Source organism: Apteryx rowi, unplaced genomic scaffold, assembly GCF_003343035.1.
Source record: "Apteryx rowi isolate R43461 unplaced genomic scaffold, aptRow1 scaffold_539, whole genome shotgun sequence".
Classification (NCBI taxonomy): domain Eukaryota; kingdom Metazoa; phylum Chordata; class Aves; order Apterygiformes; family Apterygidae; genus Apteryx; species Apteryx rowi.
Window position 1 is genome coordinate 462995 of NW_020450804.1, and position 19876 is coordinate 482870.

A 19876-nucleotide genomic window follows, 5' to 3' on the forward strand; every position below is an offset into this window, starting at 1 on the left:
TAGGACTGTTACTGAAAGTTTAGTATTTGTACAATTTTGGTCTCTTGAGCTTTTTTTTCAGAGGGTAGATTTGTAGTCTCTACTCAAATAGAACTTCCCAATCCTGATTTGTTGCTTTTTTTTTGTATACTATGGAGGCAGATTTTTATTTTTTAAATAACTGGAATGTTACTGTATGTTTACATGGTCTGCTTCACTTCCACAGATTCTGTCATATACTATGGACTTAAGGTGTAGCAGAAGTAATTGCACCAGTAGGAGATACACAAAGGTGATTTTGATCTGGAACATGGTGATACTGGAAGCTATGCTTGTATAGCATTTAGTACTCATTAATTTCTAGAAGTTACTGATACTGTATGGGGCTTAAGGATTTGTCCCAAAAGCATGACTATGCAGAAGCAACAATCTTGAGCTTCAGGGATTGACAAATCAACTCTTATTTTTATTTCAGCTTTAATGTTCCCTTTTTCTGTGACTAATTAATGTTCCTCTTTTAGTGAGACACAGTGATTTTTCAGGCATAACCCTGAGGTAAAATTATGGTTTTATGTGAGGCCCTACAGTATTTCTTGTGATGGACAGTGTAGTTAGTTTCATATCTGCTTTGTCTGTCTTAAATTCTCCTTGTGATCTGAAAACTTCTGTGTTATTCTCAGCCCAAAGCTTTCTATTAATGTTATCACAAAGAATGGATACTTGTATTTTGTTTACAGTGAAAGGAAACAGTATTTCTTCCCTAAATTAATTTGATGTCATTTCTCTCAAAGAAAATTCAGCCTCTGGATGATGAAAACCTAAGTTTTCCACATGGTTGATAATGGCTGAGTAATCCGCTCTTGGTGAAGTCATTTATGTTACAATTTCTAAGTTCCTTAAATGTCTGATTACTTTCAGACTTATTCAGTAATAAATATTGTTGAAATCATTAGATTTTTTTTTCCTCTCCCTCGGTGATCTTCAGAAAAGCAGAGCTAAATCCTGGCTTGGAATGTGTGTTGTAAACCCTTACTGAGAGAAACACACAGCTGTGTCATCCCGGATCAGTTTCTGAAAAGAAGTTATTAATTTATTTTGTGCCTTTTTGCATTAGTAATGAAAGCATATTTTTACCATTCTTTTCTCTTTAAATTTTTAAAAAATGTTTAGATGTGCCGTTTGTTGAGGCATGTTTCTGGAACAGAGCCCCTCGAGATTACTTGCATACATGCAGAAGATACCTTTCAGGTCACTGGTCCACAGGTATGCCTAGCTTTTTTCTGGCCACTTTAGTGAAATAAGAATTCACTGTATGAATTTTTTGGAGACCTAATGTTGAAATTTACAAAGCAGTTTTTAGAAAGAGTTATATTTTAGTGTTGGGCTTTAGCATATTATTACTAAAAGAATGCACAAGGAAGATTGTCAAGTCTGCAAATGTCCTGTGAATACACTACACAGACATAATAGTAACAGTTTAATTTTATGTTTTGCCTGTGAAGGCATTGTGCATTCATATGCCACACTATTTACCAGGATTTCTTTGAATAAAAAATATTTTGTTCTCTCTCCAGATAGTTTCTGCTGCAGAAACACTGGCATTACATCCATCTAGTAAGATTGCAAAAGAAAATCTTGAGGTGTTCTGTGAGGCTTGGGAGTCTCAACTGAGTGACATGTCCATGTTGTTAAGAGAAATCATTGATGTGTTTGAAGGAAGAAGAGGTAAGAATGCTATGTACACATAGAAGAAAGCAGCTTCCAAAACAAAATGTAGTCTAAACATTTTAACTGTGATTTAGGAATTACTGTTTTCTTTGGATAGTAAGTAAACAGGAAACAGTCCCACATCCCATGTGGCAATATGGAATCTAGGTGGTCATACACAAATGTATTAGTTTTGTGTAGACAGTGAATCAAAGTGTAACTTGAATTGTGTGACATGTTTAATTCATTTCCAGTATTTCTGGAAAATAGATATACATGAAGTCTATACTGTCAGCTTTCATTGTAATCATTTCATAATGTAGTGAATGTAGTTATTTGATTTTTGAACTGCTGTCCTTTCTCCTGGATGGAATCTCTGACGACTCTGCACAATCTTGGGATATTGTCTCTGGTTGGTAAGTTTATTGGTATTTGTACAACATGTAGAAGAGAACCTTGAAATCTTAAGAAACAAATCTGTGTTTACTCTGCTTTTAGTATCTTCAAAGTAGGGTAATTTATCTTAAAAAGATTGAAGATGTTTTGTTCTTTATTTTTATGTAACTTACTTTTTTTCAAATGATGACTTCAGTGTAGCCTGGTGTTATACTTCTTATGGCTATGTGTTTGTTTCAGACTTTAAATTATAATTGCATACAGATAGAATGTACTATACTGAATGTCTTGTATTTTTAAGAAAAATCACTCAGGTTAAAAAGTTAAGATTTAGTTAAATACAGAGACTTCAGTATTTTGTATCTAAGATAAAGAACAAGTACATCCGTATTCAGGTTAGATGACGCTTTGTCAATTATATAATTCTTCATCCTGCCATTGACATGAGACTTCTTTTGATGAATAGAATTTAGTTTGGCAGTTGAACTTTCCCTACTGGATCAAGTTTTTGTGTAAGCAGTTTATGAGAATTCATCTTGCATGTGGAAGGTCACACAATTTTCTGCAAAGATTCAGCACTTAGATAAACCTTCACCTAGTAAACAGCTTTGGTAGCTTACGGTTTTACCACTGCTCGGCTAATTATTGTTGCTTCTTCACTCCATGTTACTTTCCCACAGTAGCATTATGGAAGAAGAATGTGTGAATATACTCAGCTTAGCTTAAACTGCTGTGGAAAGTTGAGCTGAACTGGTGGGTGCTCATTTGTTCTTTTCTGCCAACTTTGTTGCAAGGACAGTAAACAAACAGCTATAGGGCAGTAATATCTTAAACTATTGTTGCTGGTTGCTAGATGAATGTGTGTCTGATTCTGAAGGCTTGTAAACTGAAAATGTAGTGAAACTCTGAGTGGGTTTACAATTGTTGTATATAGTACAGTTTAAAAGGAATCTGAGGCACTTGAGAAATACCTGATTGTTACTCTATTTGTTTTTCCTCCTTAGTCTGGAATGCTATTTAAAGATGTAGAGCAATCCATTAGATCTGAGGTCCTGTTTATGAGCCTGATCCTTTTAGCTTTCAGTGGTTTTTGTTTTGGAAGCCAAGGATGCATTAACTTGCTTTAATTTAATTTCTTTAATATATAAAATTTAATGCTATGTTTAATGTGTTAGAATGAATTTGAAATTTGCAGGGCTGACTATGCAGTAGTTTGATTTTTGTATTTATACAGTGGTCTAGCAGGGTAGAGTGAAAACCTTAAGATTGGAAGATTGGAAGATATATCTGTATTTAAAACATTAGGACCAGAACCAGGCAGCCACAGCAAAGCACATACTTGGCTCTCAAAATGAATATTTTTTAAAGTGTTATGGCACATTCCCAGTCTATCCTGTAGTTAATAACTTTTTGTTCTCTTATGGATATTGATAGCAGATAACAGGCATTTTCTACAAATCCTATTTCCCAATTTCTTTAAAGAACCATTGCACAAGGCATCTGTAATGTTGCTGCTTGAAGCAGAGAGAAGAGGATGGTAAGAGCAGCTAAGCATGTTAGAGTCTGTCATGTGTGTGGGCCTGGGTGCAATGAAGACCAGCCTTACCTGTTGGACATAAACAGATGAGTCTGTTTTTATTATAGTGTTTCTTGTTTCCTCACTCTTTCCTTCACCATAAAGTGTTCTGATACCACCACTGTTAAGATAGTAAGTGTAACCTGTATTCTTTACATTGCCTTAGGTGCATTAAGTCTTGTACTGCCAAAAAGATGCTTAAGGAATCTTGTCTCACGGCCCAGCCTAGTAAAGGACTTCACTCAGTCTGTGAATCTGATTGTTTCATATTAATTATCAGTATCTCCTTAGAAGTAATTTGGTCTCCTGTACTGAACTGTTTTCTACAGAATTTTCCTCCGTGTTGTCTGCTAGTCCTTTGTTTGCATGCTTTCCTTTGTTGGACTTCAGAGTGACTGAAAAAAATGCAAACCACCACCAACAAAAAACCCCTTTTGCTTTCAGAAGATACCCTAAAAGTCACCTTACCAGTTCCAACACTTTTTTCTTCCTAGAAAAACACTGTAGATGACCCAAGTGAAAAATCAGACTAAAGTATTTGTTTAGTAAGAGATTGCAAAAGTTTTGTGAATGCCACTCTACCTCCAAAACCAATGGAGTTTCACGATATTTTATAAAATCTTATTTCTTCTTCTTGTAACTCATGCTACTTGACTTAATGTTGATGTTGGTAAAAGTTTCTTTATTTTACAGAGTAAAATGTAACAAGTGCTTTATTCCTAGTAAATTGTGATTGTGTGTAGTAGAAGATAAAATTACAGTAAGACATTATATATATTTTTTCTCCTTGGTTTAAAAACTCGTATTTTTGTACTAATGCTCTAATGTTTGGCTTTGGTTAGAGAGTTCAGAGGCAAAAACTGAATGGTGACTAAAATGTGCTGGACACATCTAATAAAATAAGCATTTTTCTGATTATAGTAGATTCATATTTGTTTAAACTCATCTGTTGATTTTACAAGTAATTGCATAATTCTTTATCAAATGTTTTTATCATATCAACAAGTTAGGCATTTTTCATACAGAGGTTCAAAACACATGGATAGAGAGTCTAATTTAGCTTTGAAATGAGTCAGTATTTCATTCAGTTTTAATGGGATTATACCATTTTATGCCCAGATTGAATTGGGCTCATCTTGGGTTCTGTGTGTGTGCACGTGTGTGTGTGCGTGTGTGTGTGCACTGCACAGATAAGTAACCTTCATACATACTCTGAAAATCTCTTTATGCTTGCAGACCTGTTGAGTGAGGTAGAGTTGGACTTGTTTTTCTTAATCCTAAATCACTGTTTAATCCAATAGTGAGGAGGTCTATTCTGCATAATATTGATCTTTGAAAAGTTAAGTGTCTGGTCTGAGCTCCCTCGTGAAGTCTAAGGAGAGAGACTGGCACTTCTAGAGGGTAGTTTGTGTAAATTTAGTGATTTGGTTCAGCTAGTGGAGGGAGGTACCTATTTGCTCTCCACTGACTATACAGAAAGCCTAGAATTACTATTTTAAGTTAGATACTTTGAGGCTCTTGCACTTTGAAATGAATCAGCTAACGAAAATATCTTTCATTGAGGACACTATCCAATCATTTGGGTGCCAGCCAGTCTTTTTCTTTCTTCTGTCCTTTTGATTTCAACATGTTAGAGAAGAATGTGAATAATCCCCATGATGGCTCCCTTGTAACTTGCTCTTCAGTGTTAAAATGACTTGCAAGGATAACTTCCTTTTCTGTGCTTCTCTCTTTGTTTTGCCTACTTGGTTTGAGAGAATTAGGACTGTTAGGATTTAGGAGGACCATAGTGGGTGGATGATGGGATACAGGTCATAATTTTAGAATTGGGGAAAGTAGAATTCTAGAAAGAAGGGTGAAGCAAGGATGAAGACATCCTAGTGTGAGATAAGAAATGAGGTCAAAAGCAGGATTTAAAGAAGTTAAAATAGAGAATGGGGGGTGGGAGGGAGGACATGTCTAGAACTACTAGAAAGCAGAAGTGTGGTAAGTAAGATTGGAAGATAAACTGAATGAAATAATAAAAATTAAAAAAGAGGGAAAACATTAGGGAAAACACATTAGAGAAATGGAAGGCAGACTGGAAGAAGTAAAAGGAAGATTGTAATACGTCAGAAAAAGTCTTTTGCTATTTTAGCCAAAATCTGACTTCCAAAATATTAAAATTAAATAGGTGAAAAAATATATATGTGTATTCCATCAATGGAATCAAATAAAAATTATGCAGTTATACTGATATAGATAATCTGTCTTCATCAGAAACTACTTATCTCTGGCTTGAATTGATCTTTGCTTTTGAAATGCATGTTATCTGTGGGTCCAGTCAGTTTTTTAAAACTTCACCTACCTTGGCAACAAAGGAAGACAAGTTTATAATTCTTACTCTTGGATCTTTAGGTTCCGTTACATGATAGTCTGGGAACTCCGTTTTATTTTCTGCTTTTTGCCTCACAGAAGCACTGGTAGTTAAGCCCTCATCTCTTTTTTTCTTTGCACTTGTTCCAAGCAATAAATAGCCAGGTCCTTCCTCTTTTTGGATGTGGTCAACAATTAAATCTTGCAAAGCCACATAATGGCAATTTCCAGAAGAGCAAAAGCAAACTTTCTTTTCTTATTTCTGTTTACTCTTCTTTCCACTTGAATAAGGATAATTTTGATTACTCATATTTTTTGTAATGGGATGGTCCTCTAAGTATACATTTATATTCCATTTCTTCTGATTGCAAAGTTTTCTGGGTTGAAACTTCTAGTTTTTTTTTTTTTAATATAGTACAGCAAGTTTTTACATAGCATAAAGAAGTTCTTTTATGCTACAGCATTTTAAACTTATGAGTTAGCTTTTGTTCTTGGTACTTCTTACATGCTTTCCTTAAATTACACTTTGGCTGATTAGCTGATGTCTTGACATAGAGGATGTTCTAAATGACTTGTAATTTCTGTCAGTCCTTACTGAGAAGTCTGATAAACTTGGATGAGTGTTTGGGCAATTAATATCTGAGTATCTGCATCCTGAAAAAAATGAGAGAGACAGCTTGATAGCTCACTTCCCCTCTTGTAAAACTTCTAAAACTTCTAAACTGGGGAGGGGAAAGAAGAGGTGAATTTGGGAAGATAGAATTCAAACTGCCATACTTCTCGGGGTCAAGAGATGCCTGCCAGCTTGCTGAAAAGTTTAAAAAAAAAAAAAAAAAAAAAGTCAGGAAAAAAGTCAGTTGTGTCAGCGTGGAGCTGCTCTGGAGTATCTGTGTCCAGTTCTGGGCTCCCCAGTACAAGAGAGACGTGGCACTACTGGAGAGAGTCCAGCGGAGGGCTACAAAGATGATTAGGGGACTGGAGCATCTCTCTTATGAGGAAAGGCTGAGAGAGCTGGGCCTGTTTAGCCTGCAGAAGAGAAGACTGAGGGGGGATCTTATTAATGTCTACAAATATCTTAAGGGAGGGTGTCAAGAGGATGGGGCCAGACTCTTTTCAGTGGTGCCCAGCGACAGGATGCGAGGCGACGGGCACAAACTGAAACACGGGAAGTTCCATCTGAATATGAGAAAAAACTTCTGTACTGTGAGGGTGACAGAGCACTGGAACAGGTTGCCCCGAGAGGTTGTGGAGTCTCCTTCTCTGGAGATATTCAAAACCCGCCTGGATGCAATCCTGTGCAATATGCTCTAGGTGACCCTGCTTGAGCAGGGGGGTTGGACTAGATGATCTCCAGAGGTCCCTTCCAACCTCAGCAATTCTGTGATTCTGTGATTCTGCTCATGATGGGAGACAGCATACTTCCAAAAATCATCAGTGCACAAAAGAACTGTCTTCTGAGGATTCAGAATGGGATTTCATTAGGAACTGACACAAGAGGAGGAAACAACAATCGTTTTGTTGCTTGTCTTCTGTTTGTCCAGATGCATCAACTCTGTGCAAACAAAGACTACAAAAATGGTAGTACAAAGACTATAAAAACTACAAAATGGTAGTAGCTCCATTGTAGTAGCCCCTTCTTGCTTTAGGTAAAGTCCCTTTTTCACTAGCTTTTTTTTTTTTTTTTTTTTTTGGACAGACTTTCCTCTTCTGACCCTATTGTAATAAATATGTCTTTATAGGTGTTTAAGTCTTCTGGTAACTGGAGGCTCCTAGTCTTGGCTACTAGTCCAGGCACTGTTTCCCTTTTACTAGTAATCTTTTCCTATCCATTTCTAGAAAATACCTAAGGAGATTTTTTTTTTCTCCCTGTCTCTTGCTCAGATTGAAATAACTGAGACCTCTTGGGATATAAGAAATAATTCTAGTAAGTGTGTAAAATGCTATAAAAGAACTGCTTTTTTCTTTATAAAATACAGTGTACCTGGGATATATATAGTGCAGTACCTGAGGGGTTTATTGATGTTTTTAGAAAAACCTGCCTAACTTACTAGTGACCTTGCCTACTCCACATATTATGCCTTTCAGCTGACATCAAGAAAAGCCTTACACTGAGTTACCACTCTATGTGCTGTACTTTACAACAAAATGAGTGCATGCAGTGATAGCTGCTCAGTCATTGGAGACAGAGCCTCTTAGTTGTGGACTGAATTCAAGGGACTAGAGATCTTATGAGTGAGTGAAACTGTTAAGAGGAGCTATGCTTAACTGGCAGTTACTGAAAGCTAAAATCGGAACAGTAAGGAGTTCTTGGCTTGCCTATCTCTGGAAGCATAAGACAGTGTAGAAAACCTCTGTAACAGCCAAAAAGAAGATTTGCAGGTAAGTAATTTGCTTTTATAGTACCAGAACTTAAGGAAGAAGTAAGATGTGTGATCCCATTCATTCAAATCTGCATACAAATTTTGGTGTAAATATGTGTGTTCTTCTTAGGAGAGAAGCGTGTCTACCTATCACTGCCCAGACCAGGGGTAAGTTGCTTTTGGGACTGTTGTATTTGCATCCTATCTGCTGTTAATTAATTGACTTCTTCCCATATTACACCTTGATGAGGACACAGCAGTATCTTGGTAATATGCATCTTGACTGGATGGCTGACAGTAAAATATCAAACTTTTAAAGTTTTTTAAATGAACAACAAACTTTGAAAACTAGAGTAACTAGTCACATAACACACTTTAATCACTTATTTGATTGTAGGTGAACATTAATTCTTGTTTTATAATGGGACATTTTGTACAACAAACTTTACTCTCACATTATATAATAATAAATGCATTGTCCCTAGCAGAACAGTAAGTGTTTGCTACAATATACAATAAAGTAAGTCCTGGTAATCTGATACGGTTTTTTTTAAACATTGTTGTCTGAGCTGACCTGTTTTGGACAAATGACCGCATTTGAGCATATTGTAATGCTCTTCAAATAATGGATTCTTGTTTCCCTGTTTGATCCATAATGTTTTTAATGCAGTGAAAAAAGCTGCACCAAATGTCCAGGTTAAGTTGTGAGCTAATTAATATCCTTAGCTGATTATAATCAATATTACATTTTTTCTGAGAGCATCTGTGTGTGAGGAAACCTCCTAAATCCTGTTAGTATTGTGATCGCAGTCATTTCATTCATTCATTACATACTGAATCTTTTCACTGGGAGGCCGGAGGGGAAGAATGATCTCATGAAGGTACTGTAAGCTGTAGCTTGTTTCTTTCTTTCCTTGCTTTCTTTCCTTAATCTATAGCATTGAGGAGTTTGGGTGTGAAATAACCTTGTTCCCATGTAAGCATTTCAGTGACTTCAAACACAATGTAATACTTCTGACCCTTAATGAAAAGGGAAAGAGAAAAGGTCAGTTCATTATAAACACAATTCACAGATTTAAATAGAATACAAATAATGTTAGGTGGGGTGAACGTAGGTGAATTTCACTCTTATGGAAGTAAATACTGAGACTGGAAAACAGATGATTCAGTGACTTTTGACAGGTTTTTTTGTCCCTCAGTGGCTTGACTAAGCTTCTGAACTTCAGCCAAAATTTAAAGAAGAGATGTTTAAGTCAGGTTTCCAAATAATGATTCACATGCCTTTTAAAAGCACTTCCACTAATAACTTTGTTCCCAGGATTTAAACAATTCTGCTTTGCTGTTTCCTGGAAGGTCGTCGTCTTCTGTATTTTCTGTGCAAGACACAGATTTGGGGGAATTAGGGTTATTGGAGAGTTTGGCAGTAAATGTCCCTGCATGGAAGCCAGACTGTTCCTGTAAATCAGATTAGTTAAGGCTTCTTGTTACATTTATTTAATTGTGACTGTGCTGCTTCCTGGTTATGAATGGCACCCTAGACCATGTTATAGTGGTGAACAGTGCAGTAGTGATGATTCACATGTGCACTTAATGAATAGATAGATTTTTCTTTATAGTATTAATGTAAAACCACGTTTTAAAAGCAGACTGGTAACTGCTTATGTGATTCTCCCAGTTCTGTCAAACAAATAGTGTGGCTGAACATTAGAATGGAGAAAATTACAAGTCCAACAAATATTCAGAAGTTTCTTCAAATCTTAAGATTTGAATGAACAGTATTCATACTTAGTTATTTCTGGATAGACAAACTTACTTGTTCTAGAATGTGTGTTTTCTTGAATTCCCTTTCACCTAGCAGCTGAAGCATCTGCCATAGGTTGTAGCCCAAAGTTTGTATTTATATAGGAATCCAGTTTCATTGTGTGTTATTTTTTTTTTAAAGACACTACCTTAAAAGCAAGGTCTTGAATTGCATCTGCAATATATAATATAGTCAAACTTAAATTACATTTAGGAACATCAAATCTTAAAATTTTTGCTAAGTCTTTTGATATGAGATCAGCTTCTCACATTTCTAGTACATAGGCAGAATTAATAGTGTCTGATCTGGGTACACATTCATAGGATTCATTTTTTAAAAAAATTAGGGGGGACACTGCCATGAAAGCTAAACACTAGGCAGCAGATTGTAGTAGGAACTTTAATAGCTGTATTTTATTCTTGCCCAGCTGAATTTTGCCCAGACACAATGAATAGTAGATTTTTTCCAAGGGATTCCTGACCTTCATTTGCATTAATAACAGCTCTTTCTGAGTCTCAAACAAGGATCTCAGTCCTGCGCACTCATCACCCTTCCTCCTCCTATGGCTCACACTTACCCCTCCAAGCTATGATTCCAACTTTGTACTTCCTATTCCCACACACTCTAGTGCAGTTTCTAAATGTGGACTGTAGCTCCCATGTTCWTTAGTTTCTGCTGTCTTCGCATAGTGACAGCAACAGCGCACAAAGTTAAAGTCAGGAATTGCTGCTCTCTGTTACATGCAGACTGATTTGAAACAGCTCGTATATTACTGTGGATATGTGCAGTGTAGTTGGGAAACTCTACCTTATCTTATTAGGTATTCCACTCGCATCAATAAAACCAATAATCATTGCTTAATCTGAGCCAAGATTTGGCTTGCAGCCAGACAAATGTTTTTGTACACTTATGACAAATAAAGGAGGGAAACCTCAGTATACATTTCCAGCTATTTCAGCAAGATGACACAGAAAGAACCTCCTACATCATCACAGAATCACAGAATCGCTGAGGTTGGAAGGGACCTCTGGAGATCATCTAGTCCAACCCCCCTGCTCAAGCAGGGTCACCTAGAGCATATTGCACAGGATTGCGTCCAGGTGGGTTTTGAATATCTCCAGAGAAGGAGACTCCACAACCTCTCGGGGCAACCTGTTCCAGTGCTCTGTCACCCTCACAGTGAAAAAGTTTTTCCTCATGTTCAGATGGAAGCGTCTGTGTTTCAGTTTGTGCCCATTGCCTCGCGTCCTGTCGCTCGGCACCACTGAAAAGAGTCTGGTCCCATCCTCTTGACACCCTCCCTTCAGATACTTGTACACGTTGATAAGATCTCCTCTCAGCCTTCTCTTCTGCAGGCTAAACAGGCCCAGCTCTCTCAGTCTTTCCTCATAAGAGAGATGCTCCAGTCCCCTAATCATCTTTGTAGCCCTTCGCTGGCCTTGCTGCAGTAGTGCCACATCCCTCTTGTACTGGGGAGCCCAGAACTGGACGCAGTACTCTAGACGTGGCCTCACCAGGGCTGAGTAGAGGGGGAGAATCACCTCCCTTGACCTGCTGGCAACACTCTTCCTGATGCAGCCCAGGATACCACTGGCCTTCTTGGCCACAAGGGCACATTGCTGCCTCATGCTTAACTTGGTGTCCAGCAGCACTCCCAGGTCCTTCTCCGCAGAGCTGCTTTCCAGCAGGTCAACCCCCAACCTGTCCTGGTGCATGGGGTTATTCCTCCCCAGGTGCAGGACCCTGCACKTGCCTTTGTTGAACTTCATGAGGTTCCTCTCTGCCCACCTCTCCAGCCTGTCCAGGTCTCTCTGAATGGCAGCACAGCCCTCTGGCGTATCAGCCACTCCTCCCAGTTTTGTATCGTCAGCAAACTTGCTGAGGGTGCACTCTGTCCCTTCATCCGGGTCATTGATGAAGAAGTTGAACAAGACTGGACCCAGTACTGACCCCTGGGGGACACCGCTAGCTACAGGCCTCCAACTAGACTCTGTGCCACTGATCACAACTCTCTGAGCTCTGCCATTCAGCCAGTTCTCAAGCCACCTCACTGTCCACTCATCTAACCCACACTTCCTGAGCTTGTCTATGAGGATGTTATGGGAGACAGTGTYRAAAGCCTTGCTGAAGTCAAGGTAGACAACATCCACTGCTCTCCCCTCATCTACCCAGCCAGTCATTCCATCATAGAAGGCTATCAGATTGGTTAGGCATGATTTCCCCTTGGTGAAGTCATGCTGACTACTCCTGATCACCTTCTTTTCCTCCACATGCGTGGAGATGGCTTCCAGGATGAGCTGCTCCATCACCTTTCCAGGGATGCAGGTGAGGCTGACTGGCCTGTAGTTCCCTGGGTSCTCCTTCTTGCCCTTTTTGAAGAGTGGGGTGACACTGGCTTTCTTCCAGTCCTCAGGAACTTCTCCTGTTCTCCATGACCTTTCAAAGATGATGGAGAGTGGCTTAGCAATGACATCCGCCAGCTCCCTCAGCACTCGTGGGTGCATCCCATCAGGGCCCATGGATTTGTGGGTGTCAAGTTTGCTTAAATGATCTCTAACCCMMTCCTCCTCMACCAAGGGRAAGTCTTCCTTTCTCCAGACTTTCKCTCTTGCCTCCAGSRTCTGSGRKTCCTGAGGGCTGGCCTGAGCAGKAAAGACTGAMGCAAAGRMGGCATTCAGTAACTCTGCCTTCTCTCACCAGGGCASCCACCCCATTCAGCAGCGGGCCCGCATTTTCCCTAGTCTTCCTTTTGCTCCTGATGTATGCGAAGAAGCCCTTCTTCTTGTCCTTGACATCCCTTGCCAGATTTAATTCCAAATGGGCCCTGGCCTTCCTCGTCGCATCTCTGCATACTCTGACAATGTTCGTATAATCCTCCCAAGTGGCCTGTCCCCCTTTCCACTTTCTGTATACTTCCTTCTTCTGTTTGAGTTTTGCCAGGAGCTCCTTGCTCATCCATGCAGGTCTCCCACCTCCTTTGCTTGACTTCCTACTCATAGGGATGCACCGCTCTTGAGCCTGGAGGAAGTGATGTTTGAATATTGACCAGCTCTCTTGAACGCCCATTCCTTCTAGGGCCCTAACCCACGGGATTCCTCCAAGTAGGTCCCTGAAGAGGCCAAAGTTTGCTCTCCTGAAGTACGCCAACAGGTTTCACCCAAGACCAGTTTGGAAGTTGATTCAGCTAGTCTATCTAGCTAGTCTTTCTAGCACTATCATCATCCTAGATGAAAAAAACAGTGCAGTAGTCCTTGGCTAAGACTGTTTATTTTGTATTAAGAATTACCGAGGATTTTGAGGAAAAGGGAAAGGGATGGTAATACATGAGGAAATGGAGAAGAGACACTGAACCTGACAACTGTAGGAGAGGTCTTTTCCTTAAAACTTTACTGTGCTTGTAGGCACAGCTAATGCTCCCATATGGCATTGCAGAACAACCAAATCAGAACAGATGCTCAGCTTCTACTGAAAAGTCTGAGCCAGTGAAACTCTCCTGCAAAGTCTACTTCTGATACAGCCATCTCTTATGACTTGTTAGTAAAATTATTACCAATTCCTTTTATTTAAAAATGTTATTTTTTTGTTTGAAACAGAAGCATAACGCATATCTGAAAGCATTAAAGCCAGTCAGATTAGATACTGAGGTAAGATGTCATCATTTTAGTAACCAATCTTTTAATTAATTTTTCTTTTGACTGGAGAATATGTTTTTGCTTGTTATAAATACATTTACCGTTTACAGGAACAGGCAAAAATTGCAAAACTTGGATTAGAACTGCATCTGCTCACATCTTATGTGGATTCTGAGACAGAGAAATGGGAGGATCAGGAGAATAAGATTGTGCAATATGTACAAGGCATGTCAAGTATGGCCTACTCCATGTACCTATTTACCAGGTAATTGCGCTGTATGCAGCATGTTTCGGTGAGAAGAGGATGCAGTAAAAGTATTTGTTAGGAACAAGAAGAGTAAAAGCATTGGCATACCTTCAAAAAGAAGTTTTCATTTCTATTCTTATGCTTTATAAATTCTTGTGATCTTCTAAGACCTTTAATAATAAGCTAGGCTTTTTAAGTGTTAAACATTGTTTTGTTGCAGAATGTCTGTTTGTTTAAATATCTTTAGATGAGGAAAAGATTTTAAAGAAGCATGTTCATAGATGATTGGTTTCAAAACTGAGGGAATTAAAGCACAGATGTAGATCAGAATTGCTGATCTCTGCTGTTCTGAAAGGTATATCTTCTGAAATTAGCCTATGCAAGGTCAGTCTTTTTGTTCAAAGAATTTAGATTTTTTTGATGCAAGACTGTTCTTACCTAGCAGTCCAGTAATATTCAGGATGCCAGAGACACAGATTTCTGTCCTTATTCTGCTGAGAACTAAACTATTCCTGCCTAATTTCCCAGTAGGGCTCTAGCCACTAAGGTGTTTATGTATTTTGAAATGGGGCTCCCATAATAAGTTATTGTTGTGCATTTGCATAGTATCTTCCAGAAGAGTGATGGCATTTTATAGTCCAGTAGTGTGGATGCCTGCTTAAGTGGAAAAGCCCTAGGTTACTTTTTTTTGGTATAAAATGCTTAAGCAGTAAAACAAATATACTTAGCCATTTTAAGCAATAACTGCATAATTTGGTTTTGTGCAAAAGCGCCTTGGACGTTACCTAGTTAAATGACTTGTCTATGTTCCCCAACTCACTGTAACCTTTGTGTGTTCATTTTTAAGCATTACACTGACACTAATCAAAGGTAACTTTACTAACTTAATTCTTAACTATGAGAAACTGAATATTAGTACTTAACTGTCTTTACTTTTAGATTTTCTGCTTTCAAAAGTTGTGTGTGTGTGTATGTGTGTTTGTATATTCTACAGCTAGTAAGTTTGTAGCATACCCTATTTTTTATTCTTGTAATTCTCAATTCCTTTTGTTTGTTGCAGAAATACTTCATGTTAGAAGAGAACTGAGGTTTAGTTACTGGCACAGGGGGAAGGGAAGCACATAACCTCTTTTCTAACCAATAAATGAAATAAGATTCCTTTCCAGAGTTCACACATCAAAGAATGTTTCAGTGTAAACTTCTTTTCAAACTGAATGGAAGGGAAATGGCTGCCATTATAGCATGCATAGTTATATTAATGAAAAAGTTTTAACCATTGTTTTTTAAATACTTGAGCAAAGGTAGTTGGTAACATTTATAATGTCAAGTTTATTTTAATAGTTACATGAAGCATTTTAGATTTGACTAGTATCTATCATGAAGATAGGTATAGTACAAAATACACTACAAGGATTTAGGGATCACATCCTGCCTTTTGGTCTTACAGACCATGTGTGTGCGTATGGGCGCATGCGTAAGAGAGAGCCTATAAATTATGTAGGTAGCAGGCAAAATAATCTGCAATCTATACATGTCATATAGTCTGTTTTCATTGTTTCCCATAGAGGAGAAGGACTGCTGAAAACTACCCAGGAGTTATTTCATCAAGCAGAGGTAATACATTTTTAAAAAATACTGGAATTAGGAACTCTGAATGAAGAACAAACTGAATCTTTAACTCTTCAGTTGCTTACACATAAGTACAGCATATCACAAATGGACTAGTAATTGTAGTTTAAGCAGCATAACTCTGGTGTATATTTTTTGAAAGCTCACATTCCAGTGTTCAGGTAATAGCTTAATTAAGACAACATTCTTTAAACTTTGACAGATTCCAGTTAGGACTGGGAATGCCAAATTGAATGTCCATTATGGCAAATATAGAAGGACTTCAAGGCATTAGGCTTCTCTCTTTTGTTATTTAGCTCAGTCCGTTACAGTGTTAATAGATATTCCATCCTACTCCGAGCAGCAGTATTCTTACGAGAAGGGAAGAAGACATAAGAATTTGAACAATACAAACAAAACACAGGATGCCCAATAAGGGAATGTAGGGTGACATTTTAAGATAAACACATATGTTTAACAGGAGACCATTGTCAGGACAATACACAAACATGGCAGGTGTCTTCCACCCATAAAACTTTTGTGAACTGCTCCATTACAAAAAATAACTGGAAAACAATTTTTTTTAATGTGAAATGAAAGCCTTTAAACTTTGCTTATATGAGAGAATGGCAGTTGTAGCGTAGCTTGGTATTTCAGAGGTCACCATGAAATGTTGACTTGTTAATTATAAATGTACGCAACTATTGCAAATATTTCCTGCTACTCTTTTACTTTATAATATACCACTTATTGAAACAACAAAGAAAAGAAAGAGCCTAATCTTTAATTGTGGTTAATTTTGTTACACTTCTTTTCCTCCATTCAGATTTTTGCTACAGAGGGCAAAAAACTTGCTTCAGCTTTTCATGCCTTTTCTGATCAGGTAATGTATGACTTCTAAAATAGTCATTCCTTATGACTATCACCTGAGGCGCATCACCTTATGACTTTAATGGTAATGCTTAAAAGCTGGTTGTGTTGTCTGCTCCATTAACTTATACTTGGAGTCTTTAACACTAAGTAGTTCTGTCTTTCTGAACCCCATTTCAGCTACATGATGATGGTAAACCATTGCTTCTGCTGGAGACTGAAAAACTGATCCCTATGTGCCAGCAGCTTCAGATTACAGCTAAAGTTTCTGTTCAGGGTAAAAGTGCTACATTTACAAAGGTAAGGTTAAAAAAAAAATCATGAAAACAAGACCTGACTTATTTTGAAATCTCATGACCTGCTGATTTCTGTTCCTGTTAAAATATGAAACAGTTTTTGATAACACAATGTCTTGGGGTGACAGAAGACCATAAAAAATAGCAAATGTGAAATTTTATGCTGTTATGCAATATTTGTTTTCTGCTATGCAATACCTCATTGTTGCTGTTCCTTACGTAGAAGAGAAAGTTACTTCAACTTTCGTCCTTTCTGAAATACTGTTTACACTTAAAATGTTTTGAGAAGCTGATACGCCAAGTATAGACAGGGTAAGAACTGTTCCTCTTGATGAAAATATGCTTTGTCTATTGGGACATCCCTCATTTTTATCTGTGACCCAAGCAATTTATTGCACTGTCTTGTGTTGGGGGAAAAAAAGTTCTTCAGCAGAGGTGTACTGTTTTCTTGATTCTATTTTTGTTGTAGTACCACTGGACTTTTTTTCTCCCACTGGCAGAGAAGGGCTTCAGTGAAGCTTATCCTGATCCCCTCATACTTGGTCATGCTGAGATTCTGATAGGAGGAAAAGCATGATACACTGGCACTCAGCATACACGGATGCCTGCCAGTGGGTAACTTGGATAGCATTACTTTACAGATTTATATGAATGTTTTCTTTAGGGAGCACGGATGGTCTAAGTTTGTATAACTAGCCCTGTGGCCAAAGACACTATATACTAATATATTAAGGAAGAGTTCCCCAACCCCTGGCTCACCAACTTGAGAGTCTAAGAATCAGTTAGTAGGGTTTTTCTTTTCTATTGCTAAAAATACTGAGATTATCACTTGGGTTTTGGATTTCAGTATTAGTGAGAGAGCTTACAGGAATGTTTCCTGAGCTGCTATTAAAGGTGGAAAGGTGTCTGTAGGCTTCCATTATTTTATATTGCTTTTTAATGCTGAGAAATTTGTCAAAAAATATAAGTCAACATCTCCTTTGACTCACCCATTAGATGAATAGAGCTACTGGAATTTTATCATGCTCCAACTCAGAATTCTCAGCTGAATAATATCAGATAGTATTTATCTTACTATAATCCTCTAGAACTTTATTCAGTGAAAGCTGAACTGTAATTAAGTGCACCTCAGTGACTGAGGAAGGACTTTATTGCTGAATAATGAAGGTAATTTATATTACCACTACTGTAATAATTATTCTGTTGTTATTAATGCTTAACATAAACAGAATAAATCCCCAAACCCAAAGACCCTACTACTGAAATACATGCTTGCTTCTCAAAAGGTAGAGAGTCTATTCTAGACTGCCCGGAGTTAATTCTGATGTTAGTCGTATTCGTTACAAGTACAGATATATACAGCTGCCATCTATAGCTGCACTCTCTAACTGGACTAAATGGAAACTCCCATCTGTTTAGAGCTAACATAGTGATAAAGGACTATCAAATTCCAGTTAATGTTTCTGGAGGCCCCAATTTTGTAACCTATACTGAGAGTCAGACTTGGGGTTTAAACTCAAACTCTTTAAGTCTTAGCTAGCTTTTAGTGTAACTGATGTCAAGGTAAGGCTTACATGATTCATTGCTTTCTAAATCATGCTGACAGGACATAAAAGAAAGATATCACAAATTATGATGAACACATACTTTCCAGAGACCCAGTTAGATAAAAGAGCTGGATAACAAAGACAAGAATATTAAAAGGATCATACTTAAATGATCAGAGGTCCCTTCTGAGACAGTATTTTTCACGTATCAAAATCCTTCATGGAAATTTTCCCATCTGCCAATGCTCAAGTTTTTAAACACTACAAAGTTGAGCTGAGGTTTCTTCCCTGCTTTCCAGGATAATTCCTTTTGCTTAGTTTTCAACAGTGATGTCTGTATGCATTTATAAACTCAATATTACTATTAATTGGTTCTTCTGGGATGTGTGTCATTCTCTTCTGTTTCCCAGATCAAGTCTTGTGTCAACAGAAGGGAGGCTGTTGCTCTAGTGTATTATAATAGAGAAATCCAAAAAAGCTAGGCAAAATCTTGATTAAAGGGGAAATACTTATGAAGGACAAATATTATCCATTTGAACTTGAAATAGATTATCATCTCATGTATTAAACAATTGCCTAACAAATGGAATCAGTGGTGTTATGCTACTTAATTGTCTTTTAGGTTGATGCATGCATTCAGAAAACAAGGAATGTGATGACTCTGTTATGCCAACTTCTTCCACTTTGCTGCAGGTTACTGAGAAAGGTGAGTTGATTCATGTGCACTATTAAATAGATTTAAAAAGTCATCTTATTTAAAAAAGTAATAATAATCTTTGTTCTCTTACAGAACAAAGCAGGAAACAGCTGTCTTAAATCTGCTCCACTGTGGAGAGAGAACAGAGTACAAGCTGGTACAAATGCACATTGCCCAGAAAGGACAGCTGAGATGTTTGGCATCAAGTCTTTAGAAAATCATGTAACAAATATGACATTTTTAGAGAGCAAGTAATTAAAGCACTTAGAAATGCAGGAACTCCATTTGAAAGTAACACTTTCTGAAGTTTCAGTATTGCTTTCCTTTGTGGAAAGTCAAACCAGTTTAATCTGAATTAAAACTGTTGACCTTTGTCACAGCTAATATATGTGCTGTTACTTAACAATTACAACACCAGCCAGTCTAACTGTTATGTATTTTTATAATGTGAATGCATTTCCTATGCTCACTATTGATACTGGTTTTGTAATTAATGCTTATGAATGTCTTAATGGATGTTTCAACACAAAGATGCTGCTAATAGACATTTTACATAAAGAACTTTGTGCTGAATATACTGTATGTAACACTGCTGTTGAAGTTTGTAAACTCATCTCTGGCCTATTTCAGTCTACGTATTTGATAAAGCATGATCAGGAAAATAGTCTGAATGGCTGTGGCCTAAAGCACTGAAATGTTTCTTAGCTATGAGTTATACCTGCAGTGAAGTAGTCTAGGAAAAAAAAATTCTTTCAGTATCTGCAAGGTTGAATTTTAATCTCATTGACATAATTCATATTCCCAA

General features: G+C 37.7%; 1 protein-coding gene across 2 annotated transcripts in view; it reads left to right on the forward strand.

Moving 5' to 3' along the window:
• Window positions 1–19753, forward strand: part of CTNNAL1 (catenin alpha like 1) — a 58435-nt gene extending 38682 nt beyond the window's left edge. For both annotated transcript variants that reach the window (XM_026081162.1, XM_026081163.1), the window contains exons 10-19: window positions 1150–1242; window positions 1554–1704; window positions 8504–8541; window positions 13768–13818; window positions 13917–14071; window positions 15619–15667; window positions 16488–16544; window positions 16712–16831; window positions 18997–19080; window positions 19165–19753. In XM_026081162.1, coding sequence (XP_025936947.1) covers window positions 1150–1242; window positions 1554–1704; window positions 8504–8541; window positions 13768–13818; window positions 13917–14071; window positions 15619–15667; window positions 16488–16544; window positions 16712–16831; window positions 18997–19080; window positions 19165–19326 — 960 coding nt within the window. In that variant the 3' untranslated portion in view covers window positions 19327–19753. The remainder of the gene's footprint in view (window positions 1–1149; window positions 1243–1553; window positions 1705–8503; window positions 8542–13767; window positions 13819–13916; window positions 14072–15618; window positions 15668–16487; window positions 16545–16711; window positions 16832–18996; window positions 19081–19164) is intronic.
• Window positions 19754–19876: the final 123 nt, after the last annotated feature.